We start from the raw sequence: 12,035 nt of genomic DNA, 5'->3' as shown, positions 1-12,035 counted from the left end.
AGTGGTTATTGGCGGCTGATCTCTGGTCTCTCCTCACATTGCTGTATGTGGCCCTCCTGATAGAGGGGGACAGATTCACCCTGGTGGGTAGCTATTAGAGAACGCGGTGGGAGGAAGGCTCCATAAAAGCAGTGACTACGAATCCAACTCTGGACTCACGTAGCAGGAGGAGGGATCCACAGTAGTGACTGCTCCACCTCACACTGAACCACACAACCACACAACACAATCTGCTCCACCTGCACACCAAACAATGGAATCTCACAACACAATCTGCTCCACCTGCACACCAAACAACTAAACCACACAACACAATCTGCTCCACCTGCACACCGAACAACTAAACCACACAACACAATCTGCTCCACCTGCACACCAAACAATGGAATCTCACAACACAATCTGCTCCACCTGCACACCGAACAACTAAACCACACAACACAATCTGCTCCACTTGCACATCATAATACATCGTGGTCTTTTATTTGGCTGATTCAGCTTTTTTGGGTGCACGATGCGCGGTTCCCATGCAAGCAGAAAAATAGAGCGAGGGAGCGACGCCGCACAGAGGTGTTGAGGGAGCGACGCCGCACAGAGGTGCTGAGGGAGCGACGCCGCACAGAGGTGCTGAGGGAGCGACGCCGCACAGAGGTGCTGAGGGCGGGGCTTAAAGAAGCCAATCCCCTATATGTGACAATCTGCTGGCTCTTCATACACTGGCAGGGCCCGGAATCACAGCGGGGCCCAGTACCCACAATGCAGCCTGCTCTATCCTGCACATCACAGGAACTCCATCTTCTGAGGTGCTTGGGGGCTTGTTAATTTCTGACCTCTTAAGAGTCTTAAAGGGGCTCAGGGTGACCCCTGCTGGCTGCAGCTCGGCCCCTGTACATGGCTGTCCTGTGGGTGCTCTGCGTCTGAGGCCTCTGACGGGCTGTGGGTGCACGTCTCCAGGGCACCATATGAGGGGTGTGCCGGGGAGGCCAGAGGCGACAGCTCCTGCTCCTGTAATACAGCAGCCACGAAAACCTGGAGGCAGAAAGAAGACCCCAATAAGAAGGTGATGGGCGCAGTTCAAGGGTCCTGAAGCAGCAGCGGACACTCACTGTGGACTGCAGCGTGGACGACATACTGCTGCTCTCCGTGTCCTGCAGAATCCCTTCCCCCTGCTCAGACATCTGTGGGAGACAATTAGAAAGGCACATGTTAATCAGGGGGCCCCAGTCCCATCGCCACGCCACCAGGGGGCCCCAGTCCCATCGCCACGCCACCAGGGGGCCCCAGTCCCATCGCCACGCCACCAGGGGGCCCCAGTCCCATCGCCACGCCACCAGGGGGCCCCAGTCCCATCGCCACGCCACCAGGGGGCCCCAGCCCCATCGCCACGCCACCAGGGAGCCCAAGTCCCATCACCACGCCACCAGGGGGCCCCAGTCCCATCGCCACGCCACCAGGGGGCCCCAGTCCCATCGCCACGCCACCAGGGGGCCCCAGTCCCATCGCTACTCTATTAGATAAAGTAGTGTGATCGTCTCGCCACCAGGGGACGGAGTCTGATCGCCATGCCACAAGAAGGCAGAGTCTCAGAGTCTAATCATTATGCCACCAGGGGGCGGAGTCTAATAAACAGGTTGTGTGGGGTGGAGTCAGATCGTTGGGTTATCGAGTTAGAGGGCGGAGTATGATAGTCAGGTTGTGTTTGGGGGCGGAGTCCATTGCACCAGGGTTTATTCCTCGTGTGTTTGGGGAATTTCAGAGCTGGGGGGTGGGGGAGGTCTCTGAGTTGGGGGGTGGGGTCCCAGTCTTACCTGATAGCTCGATGGTCTTTTTGGTCGCAGTTTTCTCAGACAAAGACCAAAAATAGAGAAGAGCAAACAGCATAAAAGCGTAGCAAAGGTGAACAGAGTAACCGGATGGATGGAGCCTACAGGAGAAGGTGATACTCAGGATATGCACTCCTCTATAGGTACATGAGCCGGGGGTCTCACACTTACCCAACCGCAGAACGGAGAAGAACAGCAGCCAGAAGATGCAGAGGATGGGGGCGGCCAACAGCTGGCGGGCCGCAGCAGTGTGCAGGCGGGGGCTAAGTTGGGCAGGAATGTAGGCATAGTAGATGTTGTAGCGGTCGGTCATGTGCTTCAGGAGCAGATAGAGAAGACCTGTGGGCGGAGGAGTGATGAGGGGTCTGCACCAAACAGGAGGGCACAGGGTCTCCCAAGCACTCACCAAATGGAGCGATGATGGGGCATGTGATGCTGTACGTCATCACCACAGAGAAGACACACGTGCTCCAGGCGTACTCCAGGCCAAACTGGAACTCATAAGCCTGACTCTGGAATGAGAAACATGAGGTCCTCAGTCAGGGCTGGGCCCACCCACACCACCGAGCTGGGCCCACCCACGTTACCGGACTGGGACCACCCCTCCCCCTCAGAGCTTGAACCAACCCCCTCCGAGCTGGGATCACCCCCCCTACGAGCATGGATCACCTCACTCCCCCTGAGCTTGGACCACCCTCCACCAGAGCTGAACAGTTACCCGCTTCACATGAAGCCGCTCCGGGATGGACTTGGCCAAGCACAGACGGGTGGCATAAACAGTGAGGCCGGGAATACGCAGCAACTCCATAGCCGTGCCAATCAGACTGGCAGTGATGACGTAGTTAACGAAGAACGCGCCATTGTTAGGTAGAAATACGCACCTGTGTGAAGAAATCATGTGATCAGCAAGCGCCATACAGACAGTGTGGGGGCAGGGGGTATCATGGGATAAGGGTAGGGGGCGTCTTGATTCGGGTTCCTTACTCACTGGAACTTTACATTTGCTGAATCCAGAAAGTGAATATCAAAAAGCCATCGGAAGAAGAGATCCAGGCTATGGAGAGAGGAGAGTGTGAGCTCTGCAGACAAGTCTACACCAGTGCCCCATGTGAGATGCTTCCAGTACCTGGTCAGCCCCAGAGAGGGCAGCACGATCACCATGAAGACCAGGAAAAGGAAGCACTTGTGCATCGTTAGCTGGTTCTCATTAGACCTGAAAAGCAAAACATTGTGTACAGTAAGTCATAGAGGATGACAGAGGCAAGAGCGCATGGGCAGGGAGACAGAGGCGAGAGCGAGAATGCGAGGGCAGGGTGGTGGAGGCAAGAGTGCGAGGGCAGGGTGGTGGAGGCAAGAGCTTTAGGGGCAGGGTGACGGAGGCAAGAGCGTTAGGGGCAGGGTGACGGAGGCAAGAGAGTGCAAGGGCAGGATGGCGGGAGCAAGAGCGCAAGGTCAGGATGACAGAGGTAAGAGAGCAGGGGCGAGAGTGCAAGGGCAGGATGGCGGGAGCAAGAGCGCAAGGTCAGGATGACAGAGGTAAGAGCGCAGGGGCGAGAGTGCAAGGGCAGGATGGCGGGGTCGAGAGCGCGAGGGCAGGATGGCAGAGGCAAGAGAGTGGGGGCGAGAGCAGAATGGCGGAGGCGAGAGCACAAGGGGCAGTGTGATGGAGGCGAGATAGCACAAGGGCAGGATGGCGGGAGCATAAGTGCAAGGTCAGGATGAGAGGGACAAGAGCACGGGGCGAGAGCGCAAGGGCAGGATGGCGGGGGCAAGACCACGAGGGCATGCAGGAGGGACGTACACCGGAGGGGCAATAATCCCCCCCATACAGGAGGGACATACACAAGAGGGGGCGGTAATCCCCCCATACAGGAGGGACGTACACAGGAAGGGGCGGTAATCCCCCCATACAGGAGGGACGTACACAGGAAGGGGCGGTAATTCCCCATACAGGAGAGACATACACAGGAGGGGGCGGCAATCCGCCCCTTCAGGATGGACATACACAAGAGGAGGCGGTAATCCCTCCATACAGGAGGGACGTACACATTAATGGGCGGTAATCCCTCCATACAGGAGGGACGTACACAGGAAGGGGCAGTAATCCCCCCATACAGGAGGGACATACACAGGAGGGGGCGGTAATCTCCCCATACAGGAGGGACGTACACAGGAGGGGGCGGTAGTCACCCCATACAGGAGGGACATACACAGGAAAAGGCGGTAATCCCCCCATACAGGAGGGACGTACACAGGAGGGGGCGGTAGTCACCCCATACAGGAGGGACATACACAGGAGGAGGCGGTAATCCCCCCATACAGGAGGGACGTACACAGGAGGGGGCGGTAGTCACCCCATACAGGAGGGACATACACAGGCGGGGGCGGTAATCACCCATACATGAGGGACGTACACAGGAGGGGGCGGTAATCCCCCATACAGGAGGGACGTACACAGGAGGGGGCGGTAATCCCTCCATACAGGAGGGACATACACAGGAGGGGGCGGTAATCCCTCCATACACGAGGGACGTGCACAGGAGGGGGCGGTAATCACCCCATACAGGAGGGACATACACAGGAGGGGGCGGTAATCACCCCATATAGGAGGGACGTACACAGGAGGGGGTGGTAGTCACCCCATACAGGGGGGACATACACAGGAGGGGGCGGTAATCACCCATACAGGAGGGACATACACAGGAGGGGGCAGTAATCACCCATACAGGGGGAATGAGCTCTTACCTGGTCCAATGACATTCCAGGAAGGCAGAGTAATACACCAGAAAGGGTAGACACACGGAGAACACCCACAGCAGTAGGGTTGGCAGAAACTGGGTAATAACTGGGTTCTGGAGAGACAGCAGATGGTGGGGAGGTCACTCTGCTCTAAGAATGGGCAGGGGGGCACAGACCTGGAGCCACTCACCTGTAGGTTTTCCACCGGGTAGGTGACATTGAATCTGTCCATGGTGCTGACCACCACAGCCGGTGTGGTCAGGAAGAAGAGCAGGATGAACAGAGCCAGGTTTAGGGCCAGAAGTCTCAACCACCATTTGGGTCCAGACACCGCCAGATTCTCCCTGTCAGCAGCAGGAGTATGAGAAGCCACTGGGCAGGGTACAGACATGTGACAGCAGACAGTAACTTACCAGATAATGTCATTGGGTGCAGGTGCATAGCGCACTCCCCAATTGTGAGAATGGAGTATTGGGGTGACGGAGGACTGCTGGGGCACTCTGTGACACCGTGGCCGGCTGTAGTCCTGGATGATTCTGATGAGAAGAGATTCCGATCATTCTCAGCACATTGGCACCAGGTTTGCGGACCCTTTACTATAGGCTCCTCCTACTATGTCCCATGACTCATGCATATATTGCATGATGGGAAAACAACTAACACCAACAAACTAGCCAGAATCATCCAATCACGTCTCAGAAACTGTACCAGTACATAGTGTGAGAATAGTATCCATTTTGTTCTCATAGTGTCCATCTTGTCTTATAGCGAATGTCGCCATAGGGCTCAGCTAACACTGATGGGAGGGGTATGTTTCACATTTCCGTTCATGTCCCTATTGTTCCTACTGGTGCATAGTTCAGAGGGAAATTTTCCTTTTTGTCTGTGACCTTATATAAGCTGGTCACATGTACTAATAAAGGAGAATTCTCTGACTACACCATATTAAGTGTGTGTGCTGTATTGATTTCCCGAGCACATGTAAAACAAATCTTATTAATTTGGAGTTCAAGAGACATAGAAAAAGTGTATTTCACTCACAGAATTTGGTACCGAAAGTTGCCAGACACACTGTACTATATGATCCAGATCTCAAGTGAGAATTGACCCTTTAGAAAAAGTAATTCTAAAAGCAGCAGCATAAAAGGCAAGAAACTTATTAGTATGCTCTTGCCCTACTTTTTTGTGAGTTTGGTCAATCTCAACTCTGAGTGACTTATTTTGCATTAGTTTGGTCCAGGAACTGAGAGAATTTACCTATGCCTTTGTGACCTGTGTGCATGGCATGTGATCAGTGTGTAAGTGTGGAACATCATGGTACTCCTAATTGGATGATTCATAGATTCGCTGTGTCTTGTTAGGCTGTGGAGGATGATTAACTCAACAGAGGGGCATCTTGTAATCCATTTACTGGGTTTTTGTAGGGTTTTAAAGTGGCTTAGGTGACTTGTATATAATATTTTTATGAATATAATCTTGGCTGTGGTGCCTACATAGGAATATGTGTGCTAGAACTGATACAAGTAAAATATATCTTTGTACCGTGTTAGCCAGTAGAGATAAAAAAATTGTTTAAAAGAACAGAGAGTCCTCAGTGGTTGATACCTTTTAATGGCTAACTGAAAAGATGGTAATAATTGCAAGCTTTCGAGACTACTCAGGTCTCTTCATCAGGCATGGTATAACACAAAATCTGAAGAGTCACGTATTTATACACAACAGGACTTAGAATAGTGCAGTAAAAAAACTGATACAAGCGCTGAGGAAGCTTGTGGGGAAGTGTGGAGACTTGTTATAGTAAATGGGTACAGAAAACCATAGGAAAGACAAAGAGAAGAGTGTTCAGATAATGTGAAGAAATGGACTGCAGAAGCATGGTAAATGCGGAGATTCCCCTAGATGGGGGTGTCTGGATGCTCAGTGTTCAGTAAAATGGCTGCCGTCCATTATAACAAGCATGAAGACAAAGGACCCTGAAATAATGTGATTACGTGAGGGGGGAGGTGTGAAGGAACCAGAAACCACGTGTGTGAAATGGACTGGACGGACGTAGACAGAACCATTCGTGCCTTCTACTCATAATAGATCAGGACCGTGGACATGTACAGTATATGAAGTACAGTATATATTATATATACATATATAGTACAGTATATAGGCGGGAAAGATAACTGTTCAGCTTGTAGCGTGATCAGATGTAAGGTTCCCCACATGCTCCGACCATCCTCTAACAAAGAACCCTGCGGTATCTGGAGGAGCCATTTCTCCACATCTGTAGACTTGTGGTGAGGAATATAATAGGTCAGGGCTGAGGAACTCCAACCATTAAACGAGACATGAGGTGCGGCCTCTTCTAAAAGACTGAACACTAAATGATAAGTCATTACACTGAGACTGTGACGAAAGATCAGACGCCTGTTCCCTTATTCAGACAAATCCAATATACAGGTCAGATATAGCTGTAGGGTAAAAACCGAGGAATTTACAAAAATGAAGTGAAAGAGGTGACAGCACACATTACTAAAGAAGTAATTAGACAGTAATGAAGATATCTAATTAGTAGATATGAGACTATTTGCAGATGTGAGACTCAGGGATCAGGATTTTACCATCCTGCAGCATTGGATCTGACAGAATAGATGGAACAATCCAAAAACCTTAAATGACGCCTCTGAAAGAAATGAGCATAAAAATAATATTTTGCCATTTGTAGATTAATTTAATAAATCTGCGAAACGTACGTTGTGAATGAAAAAAAAAAACACTAAAAGGGAGCAGCTTGTTAACTTGTGTCCTGAATAGGGAAGATTTTAAAAGACCTTTTTGCAATTGGCTGAGGGGGGAGCAAGATGCGATTAAAACTTCTGGAGCAAGACACAGTAAGTTTTTGGTTTTTACCTTACAGGGAGGAAAAAAAAAAAAAAAAGTAACCCCCACCAACTAACATGGCTAAAAGCACATGTTCTATTGCAACCTAAAAAACTGCAGAAGAGAAAAAAAAAATAAATACCCTTTAGGGCATGTGCGCACACTGTAGTTTTGTTTCTCCAGCAAAAAACGCACCTCTGGCAGAAAAAAATGCACCAAAAAGCGCATGCGTTTGTGCTGTGTTTTTGGTGCATTTTTGCCGCGTTTATGCCCCTGCATTTTTTTAACATTGTCAATAGCAAAACGCAGGGAAAAATGCAGAAACTATTGACACGCGGCTTATTTTTTCTGCAACCAAAACCTCAGACAAAAGAAAAGCAATGTGCGCACAGCCTTTCGGATTTCTAGTAGACTTTGCTGGGGAAGGTTATATATGCCGTTTAAGACCACAGCACCCAAAACTGCAGCGAAAAAGCGGCAAAAAAAAGCAGCGTGCACACAAGGTCTACATTTAACAATTTATGGTAATATATTTTCCTCACCTTAGGATATTTGAAAAAGTAGTTAGCAATATTTAAATTTTACTGATCCTACCCCAATGAATAAATTAATTTTGGAAAGAACCTTAGATTTCTTAATAAATACTGGAGCCGGGAAATATGTTGTGTATGAAAATAGTGATTTTCTTTGGGAAGTCATCAAAGCATTTTATGGTGATTTATTTGGAAAATTCATTTTTATCCCATGCCTCTGCTCCCAGACTGCCAGTATTTATTAGTTTTTCTCCCTTCATGGGCATAAAGAGGTTACAGTATACATGAACAGTGTTACTCCAAAAAAAACCCAAAACATACTGATAGGGAACCGAGATTGTGAGCCCCAATGGGGACAGTGTTGCCATTGTATGTAAAGCGCTGTGGAATGAACAGTGCTATATAAATGAATAAATATATTATTATTATATATTATTATTAATCACAAAGTGCCCACAATTCACTGATAATGTATACTGTTGCTTTAGTTTACAGTATATAGATCATTTCTGGCTGTCTATTTCACATCTGATGTCAGGAGTCATCTATTTTCCTTTTTTATTTCCCAGCAGAGGACAATCTACAGATCTGTCACTAGACATTAGTATCACAGAGGAGAGAAAGGAAGGGAATTTTGTTACTTACCGTAAATTCCTTTTCTTCTAGCTCTTATTGGGAGACCCAGACGATTGGGGTATAGCTACTGCCCTCCGGAGGCCACACAAAGCACTACACTAAAAAGTGCAAGGCCCCTCCCCTTCTGGCTATACCCCCCCGTGATATCACGGGTTCTCCAGTTTTAGTGCCAAAGCAAGAAGGAGGAAAGCCAATAACTGGTTTAAACAAATTAACTCCGAGTAACATCGGAGAACTGAAAAAACGTTCAACATGAACAACATGTGTACCCGCAAACAACAAAAAAATCCCGAAGGACAACAGGGCGGGTGCTGGGTCTCCCAATAAGAGCTAGAAGAAAAGGAATTTACGGTAAGTAACAAAATTCCCTTCTTCTTCAGCGCTCTATTGGGAGACCCAGACGATTGGGACGTCCAAAAGCTGTCCCTGGGTGGGTAAAGAAATACCTCATGTTAGAGCTGCAAGACAGCCCTCCCCTATGGGGAAGCCACTGCCACCTGCAGGGCTCTTCTACCTAGGCTGGCGTCCGCCGAAGCATAGGTATGCACCTGATAATGTTTGGTGAAAAATGTGCAGGCTCGACCAGGTAGCTGCCTGGCACACCTGTTGAGCCGTAGCCTGGTGTCGTAATGCCCAAAACGCACCTACGGCTCTGGTAGAATGGACCTTCAGCCCTGAAGGAACCGGAAGCCCCGCAGAACGGTAGTCTTCAAGAATTGGTTCTTTGATCCATCGAGCCATGGTGGCTTTAGAAACCTGCAACCCCTTGCGCGTACCAGCGACAAGGACAAAAAATGCATCAGAGCGGCGCATGGGCGCCGTGCGGGAAATGTAGATTCTGAGTGCTCTCACCAGAACTAACAACTGTAAATCCTTTTCATACCGGAGAACCGGATGAGAACAAAAGGAAGGAAAGGGTATATCCCGATTAAGAAGAAACGCGGATACAACCTTAGGGAGAAACTCCTGAATAGGGCGCAGCACTACCTTGTCCTGGTGGAACACTAGGAAGGGAGCCTTGAATGACAGAGCCGCCAGCTTAGACACTCGCCGAAGCGACGTGATCGCAACCAGAAAGGCCACTTTCTGTGACAGGCGCGAAAGGGAAACTTCCCTCAGAGGCTCGAAATGCGGCTTCTGGAGAGCAACTAGTACCCTGTTCAGATCCCATGGATCTAACGGCCGCTTGTACGGGGGCACAATATGACAAACCCCCTGTAGTAACGTGCGCACCTTAGGAAGACGTGCTAGACGCTTCTGAAAAGAACACGGATAGTGCCGAGACTTGCCCTTAAAGGGAGCCGAGCGACCAACCTCTTTCCCAACCAGATTGCAGGAGGGAAGGCAAAGTAGGCAATGCCGATGGCCAGGGAGACCCTCCCTGAGCAGAACACTAAGATAAGAATATCTTCCACGAGTTGTGGTAGATCTTGGCAGACCGCGGCTGGCTAGCCCGTCTCATGGTGGCAATGACGTCGTGCTCACGGTCGACCGACGGTGAGATGCCACAGATCACGGTACCACGACCTCCCCGGCCAGTCTGGGGCGACGAGGATGGTGTGGCAGCAATCGGTAGCTGGAACTGTGACCAATCCTGAGCCAAGGCGCCTGTCGCCAGAGCTCTTTGATCGTAAGACCGCGTCATGAAAATCGGGACCTTGTTGTTGCCGAGAAGCCATGACGTCGACGTCCGTCTTCATCCTGCGTCTACAGAATTCTTGCAAACAAACGGGTGCAGAGCCCATTCCCCTGCGTCCACGCCCTGGCGACTGAGGAAGTCTGCTTCCTAGTGTCGTACGCCCGGGATGTGAACAGCTGATATGGTGTATGCTCTGTCTTCTACCCATAGCAGAATCCGCCGGACCTCTTGGGAGTCTTGTCGACTGCGTAGTCCGCCTTGGTGGTTGGTGTATGCCACCGCTGTGGATAGTCCGACTGAATTCGGATCTATTTGCATTCCAGCCACTGCAGGAAGGCTTGCAGTGCAAGATACACTGCCCAGAGCTCCAGACCACTGAGTTGAAGAGTGGACTCCTCTGAAGATGGTCTTTGACCGTCTGGAAAAGCTAAAACTCGCCTCTGGATGAGGCGCCTCCTTGAAGGAGAGACTGTCCCCTCGTCTGTAGTGAACGCTGTTTGTCCAGCGGAAGCTTCACTATCGCTGAGAGAGTGTGAAAACTCTCCAGGAGATGCCAGCGATTGGGTTCAACCTTGAAAAGTTGAAGACCCACCCGAAACTCTGGGAAGGGTCCAGCGCCATGTTCAGGTTGTGTTGGCATGCTTGTAAAGGAGAGTGCCTTGACCAGTAGATTGCCCAAGTAAAGGATCACAGAGTGACCGTGAGAGCGCGGGACTGCTCCCTCTGCTGCCACGAACTTGGTGAACACCCGTGGGGCTGTCGCCAGCCAAAGGGTATGGCTACGAAACGAAATATTCTCGTCTTTAATAACGAATCGTAGCCAACGCCGGTTCCTCGGAGCAATCGGCACGTGTAGATAAGCATCCTGATGTCTATTGAAGCTAGGAAAACTCCTTGAGACAGAGAGGCAATGACGGAGCGGAGTGATGCCATCCGGAACCGCCTGGTTTTCACGTGCTCGTTAAGCAGTATAAAGTCCAGAACGGGACGGAAGGAGCCGTCCTATTTTGGCACCACGACCAGGTCGGGGCAAAATGCGTATCTGGTTCCTGAAGAGGAACAGGGATTACCGCTCTTTCCGCCTGCAGAAGAGCCTCGGCTCGGTCGGTGCGGTAGTTTGAAAACAAACTGACTCTCACTCACAGGCCCTCAACCTGCGGTAGGTAAATGCCGCTAAAGCGGGGGAGTCTGCCCCCCCGCGGTTGCAGAGTGAGAGGGCTGAAAATTATGAGGAAAACGCTTTGGTAGCGGATCCTCCGGCTGCCTTCCCCGGGCGTGAATTGAGCCCGCTAGGAATCTATGCCCTTCTGGGCTTTTTGAGTCGTCTTGGATAGTTGAATGATTTCATTCAACCCTTACCAACAGACTATCACTAGATAAAGGCAACCTGGTTAAGCACTTCGTTGGAAGCAGCCTCTGTTCCAATCTCTCAACTACTAGCCTCTGCGTAAAAACACGGAGTTGGCGGATGCCACTGACGTCCGGCTCGTAGAGTCTCGGACAGCAATAACAGCATGATTCGCCATGCCGACATTGCGAGTTAAAGACGCTGCTGGGACCGAGAGTACCTGTGACAGCGACCCTCTGCGCAATACTAGCTGAAATAGCTTGGAGTGCCTTCACGGCTGCGACTGCCGGAGCAGCCGACCTGCCGATAGCTTCATAGACAGATTGCAACCAGAGGCCAATCTGCCTGTCAATGGCATTTTGAAGTGAAGTCCTATCCACCACTACAACTATAGATCTAGCTGCAAGCATGGAGATTGGGGGATCCACATTTGGATACTGGGTCTAGCG

General features: G+C 50.6%; 1 protein-coding gene across 6 annotated transcripts in view; it reads right to left on the bottom strand.

The window, feature by feature from the left end:
• Window positions 1-458: 458 nt before the first annotated feature.
• TMEM63C (transmembrane protein 63C) overlaps window positions 459-12,035 on the bottom strand; it is an 81,529-nt gene continuing 69,952 nt past the window's right edge. For all 6 annotated transcript variants that reach the window (XM_075330852.1, XM_075330849.1, XM_075330850.1 and 3 more), the window contains 11 exons: window positions 4,976-5,098; window positions 4,753-4,906; window positions 4,569-4,675; window positions 2,950-3,036; window positions 2,812-2,877; window positions 2,542-2,704; window positions 2,230-2,335; window positions 1,995-2,162; window positions 1,809-1,924; window positions 1,107-1,178; window positions 459-1,029 (listed from right to left, as the gene is read on the bottom strand). In XM_075330852.1, coding sequence (XP_075186967.1) covers window positions 853-1,029; window positions 1,107-1,178; window positions 1,809-1,924; window positions 1,995-2,162; window positions 2,230-2,335; window positions 2,542-2,704; window positions 2,812-2,877; window positions 2,950-3,036; window positions 4,569-4,675; window positions 4,753-4,906; window positions 4,976-5,098 — 1,339 coding nt within the window. In that variant the 3' untranslated portion in view covers window positions 459-852. The remainder of the gene's footprint in view (window positions 1,030-1,106; window positions 1,179-1,808; window positions 1,925-1,994; window positions 2,163-2,229; window positions 2,336-2,541; window positions 2,705-2,811; window positions 2,878-2,949; window positions 3,037-4,568; window positions 4,676-4,752; window positions 4,907-4,975; window positions 5,099-12,035) is intronic.

This window comes from Anomaloglossus baeobatrachus, chromosome 12, assembly GCF_048569485.1.
Source record: "Anomaloglossus baeobatrachus isolate aAnoBae1 chromosome 12, aAnoBae1.hap1, whole genome shotgun sequence".
Lineage (NCBI taxonomy): Eukaryota > Metazoa > Chordata > Amphibia > Anura > Aromobatidae > Anomaloglossus > Anomaloglossus baeobatrachus.
This window is presented reverse-complemented; position numbering and strand designations above follow the sequence as displayed.